Raw genomic sequence first — 16,943 nt, 5'->3', positions numbered from 1 at the left:
AAATTGCCCACAGAAGAGTTACCAACCATTTATTTATGAGGGGTTGGTCTCACTCGAGGGAGACTTGACTAACCCAAGACCTGTTAGGGTATTGAGGGACACAGGAGCCCATTAATCCTTAATGCTTGAAGGCATTTTGCCATTGTCAAAGAGTACAGCAACTGGTGATAGGGTTTGGTTACAAGGGATCGGTGGCTGTGTTAGTGCCCCACTTCATGTTATCCATTTGGAATCCGATTTGGTGTCAGGACCGGTCACCGTCGGTTTACAAGCCACGCTTCCTGTAGAGGGAGTATCTGTGATTATCGGGAATGATTTGGCCGGGGGGCAAATTTATGGTAACTCGAGGGTGGGTAAAGAGCACCGCAGGGGAAATAACACGACCCCAGCTCGGGATGGCGACAAAAGTGCCAAGTTATTTGTAGGGGGACTGAACTTCAACACAGAGGAAGAAGTTCTGACCTCTGTCTTCAACAGATATGGGCCGCTGGTGGAAGTGCGGGTGGTAAAAGACAAGGAAACGCAACGGTCAAGAGGGTTCGGCTTTGTCACGTTTGCAAGCACAAAAGACGCCAGGGAGGCAGAGAAGAATTGGAATGGTAAGGATTTGGAGGGTCGGACCATAACAGTAGGGAAGGCATTTCGTAGGCGTCGAGAGGTCTACAGAAGAGGACCACTTGGCGGTAGTTTTAGTGTTGGTAGCAGCCGATATTACTATGGAGGCTCCCAGAGTTACGGCATCTCCCGAAAGAATGATTGGCAGAGGACTGGCCGAGAAGGAGACCGCCAGTCAGGTGACTGCTGGGACAAGGGGTCCCACCATAACTGTTAGGAGTCCGGAGAAGTTGAAGCACTCTATATACGGCGGAGCCGCCGAGCCTGGGCTCCTACACGGGCTAACCGTGAACGCCACGTTCTTAAAAGGCGTCCCGGTAGGGAACGTTCCTGCACGGACTAACCGTGAACTCCACGTTCTTAAAGGTGTCCATGTAATGAACTTTCCTCCCCGGACTAACCGTGAACCCCACATTCCTTAAGGCGTCCATGTAGTGAGTACTCAGCTGGGCCTCCATCCAAGAGCAACTAGAAGTTGTTGACGCTTGGTCTAGAGGGAATTACCTTGGAATCTCTGGGGGGTTTTGGTGAAAGTTTGTTGCTTTATTTTTGAGATGCGATAATTGTGCCCAGGGGGAACTGATGATTTGGGGTATCGGGTTTGTTTATCAAAGTTGGCCGGCCCAGAAAGTTTTCGCGGGGTTCAAACTTTCTTTCTTGAAGGGGGGGGAGTGTTACGGATCCCGGATTTAGGGGAATTACTATTCATGTCATTGCTTATTAATGTTTATTCTATTAAAGGTTGTTGTGATTAAATGGTTAGAGAGGCTCCGGATAACAGGAGACCGGAAACGGGATAGTGAACCGGAAGAAGAAAAAGACACGAGGTCCGGGAGAAGCGGATCTTCTTCTTCCTCGCCCAGCTCTGACGCGAGCGGTGTCGATATTGAGCAGCGTGGGGAACGCTGCGTTTGAAAGCCCGTCTGGCGAGAGGAGTTACCTGCGCGGGGTAATTACCGGTTACGCGTCAAGTTGCCGTGGGTTCGTGCACGGAACCAAGCGTCCGGCACAGTTCGCCTCAATGTCTACAAGGACGCGTGCGGGTCGCACCTTGGGCCTCACGCGCTTTGTGAGCCGCGCTTTGCTTTGCCCGCTTTGCTTTGCAAGGAGGTGTGCGCTGCAGCAGCTGTTCCCGGTACGCGACGTGCACGTTTGGAGCACGTCAGCCAGGGGTTCGTTCAACCGCCCGTGTGCGGAGAAGTCGACCTTCACCTGGGTCGGGAGGGGCCCAGAGACATTGTGAGGGACAGTGACCATTGAGGGGTCGTGAGTGGGGAAAGGGGGGAAATATATGAGATGGCCATCTGAGTAATATTGTTGATTGATTGTTGAGTGTGGTTGATTGATTGGGAATATATTATCCATTAATCCGGATCCTTGGTGTGGGGGTTTCTTATTGACTTGAATTGTTGTGTCTTTCATATTGATTGCGTTACGAAAGCGTATAAATCATATATCTTTCTGGCGGGGTCCCTCCCACGGTCCGGGGGTCACCAAGACCAGGTAGTTACCGGGAGGACCACGTAACACAAGTAACAAACAGACAAACGGACTCAAATGCAATACCCTCTCCTCAGGTGAGGGAAACTATCAGGTTGCTGGTGGCATCTGGCATCCAATTACTGAATTGTTAATTAACAGCACATTACTGAATTTCCCAAGCTACTGATCGTCTTTCACCAATGCCTTTTTCACCATGACTCTGCTACAACCTGTGTCCCTCCAGACTTGCCTGTTCACCACTGGCATCTGCCGTTTGGCTCCATTAAGGGGTTGGATACAGACATTGCTCTCCATTGGAAGCTTCTTGCCACATGCAAACATCAAATGGTCCTTTGCGACACACAATTTCAACTCGGTATCTGACACCTCTATTGTAGGGATGTGAGTTTGCAACAGGCAGCCAGTACTCATCACAATGTTTGCAGTTATGTGAATGATCTGTTAACACTTTTCTCCAGGACTCTTCATGCACTGTACAAGCAGCCCTTTGCACTCACCTTTGGAGATAACCTGTAATCCCTTGGTATCTGCCCTATATGATAACTCAGAACTTACCCTGCTCTTAACTTAGGTCTTAACAGTTCATAGCTCTTTTGCCTTGCCTACCGTTTATATGGATAATACTATACAGCATTTTAGAATAATCCTGTCTTCTGGTCCATTCTTGGCACACCAAGTCCATTCTGCTTTCTTTGGAACCTGATGTCTGCATACTGAAAAATTAACAGATGTCTATCATGAGCAATAAGGAAAAGATCTGCAATCCTCACTAAATGTCCAATATTCTTCAGTGCCATCCCAGAGATAAACAGATAAATATTTTTGGCATACACTAATAAAATGTTTCTTCACTAACAAGTCGTGCAGTATTTGACAGTTCAACCCACTTTGTCAAGTAATTCGCTAACCTGACTATAAATTGCTCAGGGTTCTCCCCTACCTCTGGATTGACAATCCCGAACCTGGTCTTATTATACAGTTGTGGGCAAAAATATTGGCACCCTTGCACTTTTTTCAAATAATGCACCATTTCTTCCAGAAAATTGTTGAGATTAAAGACTCTTTTGGTATCCATATATGTATTTCTTTGGTTTGCAGTGAAAACAAAAAAAGCTGAAAAAATCACGAAATCTTAGATTATTCCACACAGGAATCCTAAAATGGCCTGGACAATATTATAGGCACCTTTTAGAAGTTGTTAGAAACAATTAGATTTCAAGCAGGAGATTCTCCTTTACTTTGGAATTGAACTCATCTATGGTGCAGGTGCCTGCAATATATAAAAAATCACTCGTTCAACCAGTTTGAATAGAGAAAAGGACTCATTCCGCTGTTTTGTGTCAGTGTGTACTGAAATGTGCATGGAGAAAAAAAAGAAAACCAGAGAATTGCCTTGAGGAGGTCAGACACAAGATTGTAGCTGACCAATGACCATGGACAATCTCAAGGCTACAAGTCCATCTCCAGAGACCTTAATGTTTCTGTGTCTACTGTACGCAATGTTATCAAGAAGCCTAAGGCCTATGGCACTGTAGCCAACCTCCCTGGATATAGCCGCAAGAGAAAACTTGATCGAAGATTGCAGCGAAGGATTGTTCGAATGGTGGAGAAAGCACCTCGATCAACTGCCAAACAGATACAAGCTGACCTTCAGACACAAGGTACGACAGTTTCAACTTGCACCATCTGTCACCAACTCGATTAAAGGGGGCTCCATGGTAGGAGACCCAGGGGAAACCCACTGCTGAGAGAGAGAGAGAGAGAGACATAAGAAAGCCTGACTGGAGTTTTTCAAAACACACCTGAACAAACCAAAATCCTTCTGGGAGAATGTCCTGTGGACAGATGAGACCAAATTAGAGCTTTTTGGGAAAGCACATCATCTCTATGTTTACAGAAAACAAAATGAAGCCTTCAAATAAAATAACCCCTTCCCTACAGTTAAACATGGAGGAGGTTCAGTGATGTTTTGGGGTCGCTGTGCTGCCTCTGGTACTGGGTGCCTTGAATGTGTGCATGGCATCATGAAATCAGCAGATTACCAAGGCCACAAGCTGTTAATCGCAAAATGATCAATCATCTAGGTAGTTGTCGAGCTCATCATTATCCTGAAGAAAAACTGAGCTTTGAAGCATGAGTCCATGCAAAGTTATTCACATTCTCTGGGCAAGCTTCCAGAGCATTCCATACCTAATGATGCTTCAACTCCAATTCCACCAGTAGCCTTCTATCCTCCCTCGCCCTTTCAGCATCGTGTCTTTCATCCTTTAATTTTGCCCTTTCAACCTGGTGTCTTTTGTCTTCCCTTTCAGCTTCTAATCATTCTTCTCTCAATCTCTGTTCCCTCTCCAGCACCTGCTATTCAGCCGCAAACTGCCACAGTTTATTACTCTGAAACTTGCTGTCTGGTACATTGAGCACAGACAGGAGCATCCACCATTGGCTCTTCTTCTCTGAATTATTTAGCATGACTTTGTTGCTAAAATCCTGCCCACAGTTCTTCAAACCCCCAACCTATCCCTGAATATCTGAGCAGGTGAATCTTGCCATTCAACTTGCTGCCCATTGCCTTTCAGAGTAGTTTTATACAAAGCTTCATGACTGGCCTATCTATACAATGTCATTGGCCATGGATGTATTGTGTAAATGGACCTACTAGGTTTATTAATGTGAATTATCTTATCAAAGTTTGATGTGGGATTACATGTTTAATGCTACACAGTACCTTTATTATTATTATTTATTTTTCCTACTTTTATTTTGAAAGGCAATGAAAGATGAACTCTCCAGCCCTGAAGCCAAAACCATCATTGAAAGGAATACAAGACAGGTTAGTACCACTCATCGTCATTTTATCCCCTCATTTCCTTTTAGTGTTATTTATCACCAAATAATTTGGGCACAATGTTCGCTTAGTTTTACTTTAGCACCGTATTTATTATCTTTACATGCCAAAAACATGACTGAGACACAACCTGCTCCAAAGGAAAATCCAAAAGATGCACATGTTGTTTAATACATCTTTCTGTGTGTGCAGGCATTAACAGGTGGCACGATAAGGACGTCTGAGAAGATGGAAAACCCAGAACATTCCAGGTTCATTGAGGACCAGCAAGCACAACAGGAGGTGATGAAATGCTAATGAGTGTATATGCTTTGTTAAAAAAAAAAAAAAAACAGCATTATCAGGAAGAAGAAGAAACAGCAGCATTATTAACCCCAGCACACAAAGCGAAAAGCAGGGTTACACAAATTGTCTCATGTCCATTCGTCGGTTGTTATCATTTTCCGATCGTCGGTTTGTGACCGAGGAACAATGTATTAAAATCAAATGTTATATTTTGAACAGGAATTTTAACATGAATAAGAAGACAAGTCTGTTGTTTCCATGTGCCCTAAGAATTCATCCTGAACGCACATGTGCAGAGAGGAGTGAGATAATGCTTTTAATCGTTCTGCCTGCCTGAGAATCAAACAAAATTGAAAATCATACCAAACAAAAGATTTAGGGCAAAATATATGAAAGGCACTTAGAGTGCATGTACAGTCACGTGAAAAAGTAAGTACACCCCATGTAAAGTTTTGACTTTTTCAACATATTTCAACATACAGCTATTTGATCTTCATTTCAACAATATTGATAGATAAAGGTGATATAATATAACAAATATCATGAAACATTTACATTTTGTAGTCCATTGTATAATTTAAATAAACATCAATGCAAATTTCGCATGTGGAAAAAGTAAGTACACCCTTGGCTCTCATCGGTGGTATTGCCCCCTTTGGCAGAAACGACGTCAAGTAGGCGTTTCTTATAACTGTCTTCCAGTCTCTGACATCGACTGGGAAAAATTTTTGCCCACTCCTCCATGCAGAATTCTTTCAGCTGTGCGATGTTTGAGGGGTTTCTTGCATGCACAGCTCGTTTCAAATCCCCCCACAACATCTCGATGGGATTTAGATCCGGGCTTTGACTTGGCCATTCCAGAACCCTCCATTTCTTTCCTTTCAGCCATTCCTTGATGGATTTACTGGTATGTTTAGGGTCATTGTCATGTTGCAAGGTCCACCTTCGGTTCAGCTTCAACTTTCCGACAGATGGCCTCACATTATCCTCAAGCACCCCCTGGTACAATGAATAATTCATAGTGGATTATATGATGGTGAGCTGACCAGGCCCCAATGCAGCAAAGCTGCCCCAAACCATAATATTTCCACCACCATGCTTTACAGTTGGTATCAGATTTTTGTGGTCAAATGCTGTCTTTGGTTTTCGCCAAACATGTCTTCTGGTACTGTGGCCAAATAGCTCTACCTTTGACTCATCTGTCCAGAGCACATTGTTCCAAAAGTGCTGGTCTTTGCCTAGGTGTTCATTGGCAAACTTTAGTCTTGCCCTGATGTTCTTTCTGGACAGCAAAGGTTTACTCCTGGCACACCTCCCGTGTAGATCAAATTTGTGCAGCCTCTTTCTAATGGTAGACTCGTGCACTTTGACATCAGCAGTGGCAAGAGCTACCTGTAGGTCCCGTGATGACATCCTGGGGTTCTTGGAGACTTCTTTCAGCATCTTGCAATCTGCTCTCGGGCTGAACTTGCTGGGGCGGCCTGGCCTGAACAAGTTGTCAGTTGTTTGGAATCTTCTTCACTTGTAGATGATCTTCGGGACAGTCGAATGATTGATTTCTAATTGTTTGGAGATCTTTTTAAATCCCTTCCCAGACTCGTAGGCATCTATAACCTTCTTTCTGAAGGCCTCAGAGAGCTCTTTTGATCTAGGCATGGTGACGCCGCACACTTCAACAACAAAGAGCAAACCAAACGAAATGTCTGAGGTTTAAATAGACAGGTTCCTCCAAGATCCTCCTAACGATGTTCTTATCATTTGCACCTGAGCTGGTGCACCTGATTCTAATTTTAGGTATTTGAAGTAGTGATGAATGTCGGGGTGTACTTACTTTTTCCACATGTGAAATTTGCATTTATGTTTATTTAAATTATACAATGGACTACAAAATGTAAATGTTTCATGATATTTGTTGTATTATATCACCTTTATCTATCAATATTGTTGAAATGAAGATCAAATAGCTGTATGTTGAAATATGTTGAAAAAGTCAAAACTTTACATGGGGTGTACTTACTTTTTCACGTGACTGTAGCCTGGGATTGACTTTGGCCGAGATTCCGCGATATTCTCGCATAAAGTTGAAAAATATCGCATGCAATTTTGGCCAGAGCGATAAAAAATCGCATAGGGCGTGTCAGTTGTCGCGGTATAGTTTTCAGGCGAAACATTTTCAAATCGTGTATTTATTACTGCTTTTGTCAGGTCTGGAAGTTGTCAGACGAAGCTATTCCAAACTGTAAACAGACCGTAGCCATTTTAATTTCGCTTTCACGCTTTACGGTACCCGTGACAATGTTTTGCGGCATTAAACGATGGCTTTTCAGCAACCACGTGTTCCCTGTCTGCAGTAGTTTCTGGATTACGCTTTTTCCAAAAATGCCGCCAAAAAAGAGACCTCCGCAACCACAGCCTGATGGGCAAAGTATAAAACGATTCTTTATAGGTACCAGCAATAGTTCTAACACTGAGGACAACCAGGATGATCTAGCTAGTGACCGTGTGCAGGGCGAAAGCGGGACAGTGGCCAGGGCCACCACAGTGCAGACAGCTACTTCTGGTAAAAGTTTAATAACGTTTCAAGACAGCTGGGTCCTTAAATTCGGAGACTGGCTGAAATATGATGCCGATCAGAACAAAATGTATTGTTCACTGTGTAGATCGAAGAAGTTAGTCAACAGTCTAAGTCAAGGTACAAAGAATTTCAAAACGACGACAATAACCCGACATATAGCGTCATCTGATCACCAACGAGCGATTGCAGCACCACTGGCGAGAAGAAATCTTCAACTCACGGTTGAGGGGGCTAAATCAAAAGAAGAGGAAAGTATTTTGACGTGTATGAAAGTGGTGTATTGGATGTCAAAGGAAGCAATTCCCCTGTCTAAGTATAACAGCTTGCTCACCTTGTTGTCAGAGCTTAATACCCCAAATCTGGAGAATTTAAAAGTGAACAAACATGTGACATATGCGAGTTATAAATCAGCCTGTGGTTTTCTGGATGCCATTTCCACAACAATTGACAAATCCGTCAGCGAGAAGCTCCACAAGTCACCTGCCATGACAATTTTGACGGACGAGAGTACAGACATTGATGTACATCACAAGCTGTGTGTAACAGCCAGAGATTTGGATCCTAAAACTATGACGCCCTCCGCTCTATTTTTGACGGATCTTCATATCACCGCGGCAATGGGAAGTGGCATATTTAAAGCCATCCAACAACATCTATCAGAGAAGAAGATTCCCGTGGCCCAAGTATCAGGTAAAAACTTTAAACTTTTTTTTCCTTTCGATTATCAGTTAAATGGTTTCAATTTTCACGCATAATCAGATAATTCAGAGAGAATTTTTTTTTAAATTAATACCCCGAGAATAATGAGATTTGACAAGCGCGAGTAAAATTTTATTTCAAAACAATTTTGTATAATCCCATAGTGTTTGGAAAAAATCTCATTGTTTTGTACACAGGGAGATTTTCTCCCATTGCTAAAATCCTCCAGGATAATCCCTGTGTAGCCCACACACATATCTCCAATATCCAATTGAAATGATGCAATTGCATAGAATTGCAGAGCATGGACAAATGTTGGAGCGGATTCGGCGCATTGCTCCTCATCGTAGGTTGATCCAGATCATCTTACACCCGATTCAGTGTAAGCTGATTGAATGAAATGATTACTTTGAGAGTCTAACTCCGGACAAATTTGATATTGTCATACTTCTCCAGAGGATTGCATCTATCCTCAAAGATTCAAACAAATCTATCCTCAAAGACGTCGGCAAACTGCCCTCTTCCTATCCTCTTCTGCCTCCTCTTGAGACAATTCATGCAAACGTCCCATGTAAACTACCAATTATAAGCCGTGCAATGCTTGCTTCAAGGCCTTAAAAGCACTCTCCAATGCCTTAAAAGCACTCTCCAAGGCCTCTTAAACATGCCTTGCTGCCATGTAAAGGTTTCTTTGTTAGTTAGACGCTAGTTATTAGGTTTTGATCGCGCATTAGTCAATCACTCTTCAGCGATTGGCGACTAACTTTGAAAAGGTAATCATCGGATAATTCGCGATTCTACACATGTCCAACTCTTAAATGCCTTTCGTAAATTTGGCCGATACAATTTTTAAGGGCGCCATAATGGACACGTGCAACAAGCACGAAGAGCTAATGTAATGTGTTTGATAGGGTGATGTGATAGCCACTGAAGAAAATGGCGGTAAAACACATAATGTTTTTAAATGTATACGCCTTTAAACTTCTTTAAACTTTTATTTGAATTTAATTATATATTTGAACACTGTATAACACAAATCACCTTCATAATACTTCGAATAACCTCCAGTTTTGCAGGGGTGTGTTCAGCTATCACGTTTTTGTAGAGCACTCACCTAGTGGCTTAATAACTCAAAACTGTTGATAATGAACGGCTGGCTGGGCAAGCGCTCGCTAGCTGCTTGATAAATGAACACACCTCAGCATTTGGACAGAATTTATTTATTTAAAAGACTTTTACAATCTTTATTTTATTTAAATTGAATTATATACTGAACACTGCAGTACAAAAATTGGCTGTCATAATGCATCCAAGAACCTCCACTTTTACGTAATCTATATATAGTATATAAAAGAAAGTTTTTGTTTGTTTGTCTGCGCGCGCTAATCTCCTGAACGGTGAAAGATAGGAGGAAACCTCTAAAACAAAAAATGTCGGGACGGGCCCCGGGAAGGTTATATAAGCTAGGTGGCGAGGCCGGTCGAGGCCCACCTTGGCCGGGCTGGGCCCATTTCGCAATTAAAAGCTGAGCTGAATTATAGTAGTCAATCTTCTACGGCCGCGAGTAAAAGCTGAATTAAGTAGTATATTCATTCAAAAAGAACCCAGGCAACGCCGGGTGCTTTCGGCTAGTTCACTAGAAATAAAGGTTCAATGGGGTGGGATTTGGGACTGCTTCTGGACTACTTCAATAGCACTAATGTTTCGGATTTTTTTTTAACGATCATTAAAAGTATTGTTTTATTAACTAGAAACGAACTAAACCCATTATAATTACCCTTTAGAATTACCCTTGCCTTTAGAATTACCCTTGCCTTTAGGATTACCTGATAGAATTACCCATTATAATCGACTAGAATTGAAAATTCCTTGAGAACACATTAGAATTACCCTGAAGAACCATTTTGAATTACACTTTAGAATTAAACACTGTGTGTAGAAAGGTTCTTCTTCATTTTTGACGGACAGATGGATGGAAGTAAGGACATAGCCAAATATTGAAGCGGCTTCACCTTTTAAAAATGAAGTAAAATTGAAGTATCACTGCCCGGGCTATCGTGTTCTATGAACTCTCAACTCACTCGTGTTTTTGTACCATCTTCCCTTTTAATTTGCCATCTCAATGATCACTCTGTCTTTTCTTCATCCACACTACTTCAGTTTCAATGTCAGAGGTATGGCCACTTCTGTTTAACGACGCTGAGCTGAAACCTGGAGGTATTATTTTTTTATACTGATTTTAAATACCATCTGCCTACTAGTTGCAATTGTAATGGTCCTTTTTTGGTTGGGTGCCTAGCTTCGCATATTGCATTTAATTACATGTGTAGTACATGCAGTACTGCACAGTACAGTACTCTATTTCAACTGCACTGTTTCTTCGACAGTCGTGGATACGAATACAAATCCTGGAAAGCTTGCTCGAAAGCAACTTTCTTTGGAGAAAAAGATTGTTTTTGTGAATGGATTGCGTTCTCTTGCTGAACCTGGTCGTGTACAACTCTCTCTGAAACTCCTCCTGCTTCTCATCTTCAAAAGTTTTGGACTCTTGCAATCGCATTGTAATTAAAGTATAAGTTTTACTCTGTCTTTCATGACAACCTGCCCGCAGAACTTCAACGACTCGTTAATGCATCGATCCACAGCATCCACTCGGACCTTTCCTGCTTTTCCTTCAGACTATAGTGTGCAAAAGCATGCATGAATGCAACTGCAACCAAACAATGTTTCGTTTTCGCTTGAAGAGCAAACCCCACTCCTGATTATGTTACAATTTTCCGCATGGCTCCATAAGAGGATGTACAAGACAAGTTGAGGTTTCACATAAATAATTCTCACTTGGAATGCAAACATTTTGACCTTCCCTCTTCACATCAAGAATTAAGTATTGGTTCTTGCTGTTAAGTGATCAAGAATAATAGAGTTAAGAGTTATTAAATACGAGCAAGATTACACGGCAGGGGCTGGGGGGAGGGGGGGGGCGGCAGAGAGGGAGGGGTGAGGAAGGGGGAGTGGGGGTATCATCAAAACATCATTTTACCTTTTCATTGAATATATGCTGCTGAATGTGCTGTTGATCACGTTTCTGAGTTAAGTATGATGACCTTCAGGAAGAAGAAGAAGCCTTACCACCAGCTTCGACCGCTTCCGAAATTGTTTTATTACTTGTGTTCAAATGTCTGGTGATTGTTTTGTATTTATTTATGTGAATGTGTAATTGTATATAACTGTCATTAATCAAAAAGGCTTAGGCACTAGAGGGTTTTTTTTTTTTTGTTTGTTTTTTTAATTCTAAAAAAACGAACTTCTTTAATTTTCAAATATATATATTGCCTAAAACGCTCGCAGGCACTCACGAATGAACCTCTGAAAGTTTGACGAAGATCCGTTCAGCCATCTGAGAAAAATGGCGACACACAGACCAACGGCTCTCATATACAGTCACGTGAAAAAGTAAGTACACCCCATGTAAAGTTTTGACTTTTTCAACATATTTCAACATACAGCTATTTGATCTTCATTTCAACAATATTGATAGATAAAGGTGATATAATATAACAAATATCATGAAACATTTACATTTTGTTGTCCATTGTATAATTTAAATAAACATAAATGCAAATTTTGCATGTGGAAAAAGTAAGTACACCCCTACGTTTATCACTACTTCAAATACCTAAAATTAGAATCAGGTGCACCAGCTCAGGTGCAAATGATTAGAACATCGTTAGAGAGTATCTTGGAGGAACCTGTCTTATTTAAACCTCAGACATTCAGTTTGCTTTGCTCTTTGTTGTTGAAGTGTGCGGCGTCACCATGCCTAGATCAAAAGAGCTCTCTGAGGCCTTCAGAAAGAAGGTTATGGATGCCTACGAGTCTGGGAAGAGATTTAAAAAGATCTCCAAACAATTTGAAATCAATCATTCGACTGTCCGGTAGATCATCTACAAGTGGAGAAGAATCCAAACAACTGCCAACTTGTTCAGGCCAGGCCGCCCCCAGCAAGAGCAGACCGCAAGATGCTGAAAGAAGTCTCTAAGAACCCCAGAATGTCATCACGGGACCTACAGGTAGCTCTTGCCACTGTTCATGTCAAAGTGCACGAGTCCACCATTAGAAAGAGGCTGCACAAATTTGATCTACATGGGAGGTGTTCCAGGAGGAAACCTTTGCTGTCCAGAAAGAACATCAGGGCAAGACTAAAGTTTGCCAATGAACACCTCGGCAAAGACCAGCACTTCTGCAACAATGCGCTCCGGACAGATGAGGCAAAGGTAGAGCTATTTGGCCACAGTACCAGAAGACATGTTTGGCGAAAACCAAAGACAGCATTTGACCACAAGAACCTGATACCAACTGTAAAGCATGGTGGTGGAAATATTATGGTTTGGGGCAGATTTGCTGTATCAGGGCCTGGGCAGCTCACCATCATATAATACACTATGAATTCTTTATTGTACCAGAGGGTGCTTGAGGACAATGTGAGGCCATCTGTCTGAAAGTTGAAGGTCAACCGAAGGTGGACCTTGCAACATGACAATGACCCTAAACATACCATTAAATCCACCAAAGAATGGCTGAAAAGAAAGAAATGGAGGGTTCTCAAAGCCCGGATCTAAATCCCATCGAGATGGTGTGGGGGGATTTGAAATGAGCTGTGCATGCAAGAAACCCCTCAAACATCGCACAGCTGAAAGAATTCTGCATGGAGGAGTGGGCAAAAATTTCTCCCAGTCGATGTCAGAGACTGGTAGACAGTTATAAGAAATGCCTAGTTGAGGTTGTTTCTGTCAAAGGGGGCAATATCTCCTCGTCGATCCAAGGGTGTACTTACTTTTTCCACATGCGAAATTTGCATTAATGTTTATTTAAATTATACAATGGACTACAAAATGTAAATGTTTCATGATATTTGTTATATTATATCACCTTTATCTATCAATATTGTTGAAATGAAGATCAAATAGCTGTATGTTGAAATATGTTGAAAAAGTCAAAACTTTACATGGGGTGTACTTACTTTTTCACGTGACTGTATATAGTCGATGGTTTGTCTGTTTGGCTTTCCCATATGAGCATTCAGAGCATAATATTCTCATCCTCGAGTTTAACTCCTTATGTTTCAGTTTGTTGTTTTCTAATGTTCTTGTCTTGCTTCTAATTTACGTGTAAGCTTCTGTATGAAATGTAGTTCACTTTTGGAAAAAAAAAATCCGATTTGTTGTTGATGGATTGCTACCTTTGAGATGCAAAACCTGGATATATCCTTATCCACAAGGCTTTAAAGAGACATCTGCATTGTTATACTTTTCACTTGTTTATCTTCATTTTTGAAGTTATCTTATAATATTGAAGTTATATAAATAATGAAGTTATATTCAGATAATCACATTATCTTCTATCTGCTGTGAAGAGGAACAGGTTGAGATGGTTTGATCATGTGTTGAGGAAGGATGAAAGTGACTGGTTGAGAAGAGTGATGGAAGTTAATGTAGAAGGAAGTAGAGGACGGGGAAGACCGAGAAAGACTTGGCTAAAGATGGTCGAAAAAGAAATGCGGGCAAGGGGGTTAACAAGGAGAGATGCAGAAAATAGGGCAAAATGGAGAAGATTGTCATGGGGACCGCAAGGCTAACCCCCGCTCTAGCAGGGAAAATGGCCTTAAAATGCATGTTGTTGTTGTTGTTGTTGTTGTTTCTCTTCATTTTTACTATTTACCTGATATAATCTTCATTTTTGTTTAATTTTTGACTCTGCGGTTTCCACTCCCAGCTCATCGTCGATCAGCAAGACAACACTCTGGAGATGATGTCCGGTTCTATTGGCGTTCTCAAGCACATGTCCACACAGATCGGGCAAGAACTAGATGAACAAGCAGTGTGAGTGAGTAATGGAGGAAGTGAGTGGGTGCCTTAATCTTTTGAATGAGAGCAGCAGTTTTCCAACCTTTGGCTGTTATCCTCGTCAAACACCTTGGAGAGTATAGCTATTTCGAACCTTGTTAGAACTAAACGCAATGCATTTTTACCAAAGATGGACGGGGGTTGTGTTTTCACCCCAGTTTGTGTCTATTTGTCTGTCTGTGAGCAGGATATCTCAAAAAATTATGGACGGAATCAAACGAAATTTGGTGGACAGGTTGGGTGTGTGACATTGACGAATTGATTTGAATTTGATGAAGATATGGATATGGATATAGATCCAGATATGATCATTTTAAAGGTGATTTTTCAAAAATGAGAGATGGGGCCAAAAACGATATTAGCACGATATATCAAATGTTTGTGGACCGGTAATGACAAAACTTGGTGAATGAGTTGAGTAGGTGACAAGAACAAGCCGATTAAATTTTGGTTCAGGTTTGAATCCAGATCTGGCCTATCAGTGGGATACAAAACAAAAGCTGTTCAGTCTGGTGGAGGTATGCGTTCTACCGAGTGCCGTTCTAGTTTCTGGATGTAATTTGAGACACGGAGGCACGTAACTTCGTGCTGTACTTTGTCTTGCATGCACAGAATGCTGGATGAGTTTTCTCATGAGATGGAGAGCACACAGTCTCGTCTGGATACGACGTTACGCAAGATGGCCAAACTCTCTCGCATGACTACTGGTACATTAATCATTGCACTCATTGGGTACATAACATTTTTGAGAATGCTGTAGCAATCATTTATTTTTCTTTGTGAATTCAACTTTGTGCTTCACTCTCGTTGCATCCTCATCATTTATAAATATGAAATTTCCTTCACTTATAAATCTGAGGACATGCTTCTCGTTGGGCAATATACGTAGTGTAGACTCTAATCTCAATGGAGTTGAATGTCACGAAAGTTGTCATTCAAGTGCCTTTCCATGGGGCGGCGCTGCATCTCACAGCATACCATATTTTGTCCCATTCAAGGGAATGTAAAGCTGGCTGTCCAATCTGTATTTGGCTTCTAGAAGTTAAATATCCTCAAACGATTTTTTTTAAAGAGTAGGTCATTTTGCTTTAGTACCTTGTCCAAATTATCTGCATGGTGTTAGCTGTGTAATTAGCAAAAGTTTGAGTATGGGGAGAGGAGAGTGGGGTTTATGATGCTATTGCTGGAATGAGGATACAACATTGGTACTTTTGACCAATTACCTCAACCTGCTCTGTCTTACTCAACTTGTGACGCATTATACTTTGTAATTGGTTCTTAATTTTTGATCCACAAATGAAATGGATATTGCATTGAAACCAACTTTGTCGAGAGTGAAGTGACACCCTCTCCCCCCCCCCCCCCCCCCCATTCCTCCATGTCTCTCTCTTCATTCCTCTCAGACCGACGACAATGGTGTGCCATTGGAGTGCTACTTGTTATTATGGTGGTTGTTCTCATCCTTTTCGCCCTCTGAAGTTCAAGCGGCCATGAGTTTTTTCACTTGTCTCATTGGATTGTATGTAAAACTTCATTTATTGCATCTTCTTTTCTCTCTTCTCCTCCCCCTACCCCCACCCCTCCCACTCCCCACTCTCCCCCTGAACCTTTTTCACTCGAGCCTTTCTACTTCCCTTCGTCCTTTTAGGACCAAAACAGCATTGGTTGCGATCAAAGTAAGTAAAATTCAATCCCATTATAAGGAATGCTTGTTATATTGCATTTTGTTGCAATTAATAGCACTTTTGATGGACAATCCAATTTTAATGAACAGATTTCAGCCTGATAAGTGTTTGCGTGTTTCCAAAGTGTTTGAGGAACGAGCGATTCACAATAGTTCAAGATACATAATTTATTTATATTTTTCAATAAAGTGTCCCTTGACGTCGATGCACTTGTTCCATTTGTCTATAAAAACAATCTTTGTCAGTAAAATAGAGGTTTTCAGATTGGTCCTTCAGCCACATCTCAGTTGCATCAGTAATTTCCTAAATCTTGTTGAATTGGTGGCCGCACACCTGGGACTTCAAATGACTAAACAAAGAGTCACTGGGGGCCAGGTCCGGGCTGGATGAGGGTGGTGCAGCTGCTTGTAGCCACAGTCACAAATGGCGGTCTGAACACGTTTGTTGTAAAAGAGAAGCACACATTTGATTAACATCCCTCAGCACTTATGCTTGATGAAATTTTGCATGAGGTTGGAATAATATTCCAATTTGACTTGTTTTGGGAGGCATGTAATCAAGCAGTGGTGTTCCTTTGGCATCCCAGGAAATCAAGAACATGAAAAATCAAAAAAATCTTTCTGACTGAGGGTTGGTTGTGAAATGTATTGGGTGCTGGTGATCCCTTGTTCCTTCCATTGCATGGGTCCCAAATGATTTTCAGATTCCCAGTGGTGAAGCCTATTTTTACCAAGAGTTACCAGACGAATGATAAACTTGGCTGCATCCGCAATGACCAGTTTGAGACGCTCACCACATGAAGAGACCTTTCACATAGTCGGGTGTTTGTGAAT

General features: G+C 41.7%; 1 protein-coding gene across 1 annotated transcript in view; it reads left to right on the top strand.

Moving 5' to 3' along the window:
* LOC137423048 (syntaxin-6) overlaps nucleotides 1-16,315 on the top strand; it is a 50,107-nt gene extending 33,792 nt beyond the window's left edge. Inside the window, exons 4-8 of the mRNA XM_068109822.2 lie at nucleotides 4,886-4,948; nucleotides 5,156-5,245; nucleotides 14,295-14,401; nucleotides 15,038-15,132; nucleotides 15,829-16,315. Of these exons, the coding sequence (XP_067965923.2) occupies nucleotides 4,886-4,948; nucleotides 5,156-5,245; nucleotides 14,295-14,401; nucleotides 15,038-15,132; nucleotides 15,829-15,902 (429 nt within the window). The 3' untranslated portion in view covers nucleotides 15,903-16,315. The remainder of the gene's footprint in view (nucleotides 1-4,885; nucleotides 4,949-5,155; nucleotides 5,246-14,294; nucleotides 14,402-15,037; nucleotides 15,133-15,828) is intronic.
* The last annotated feature ends 628 nt before the right edge of the window (nucleotides 16,316-16,943 follow it).

The sequence above is a fragment of the Myxine glutinosa genome, chromosome 3, assembly GCF_964187855.1.
Source record: "Myxine glutinosa chromosome 3, kmMyxGlut1.1, whole genome shotgun sequence".
In the NCBI taxonomy this organism is placed as follows: Eukaryota; Metazoa; Chordata; class Myxini; order Myxiniformes; family Myxinidae; genus Myxine; species Myxine glutinosa.
This window is presented reverse-complemented; position numbering and strand designations above follow the sequence as displayed.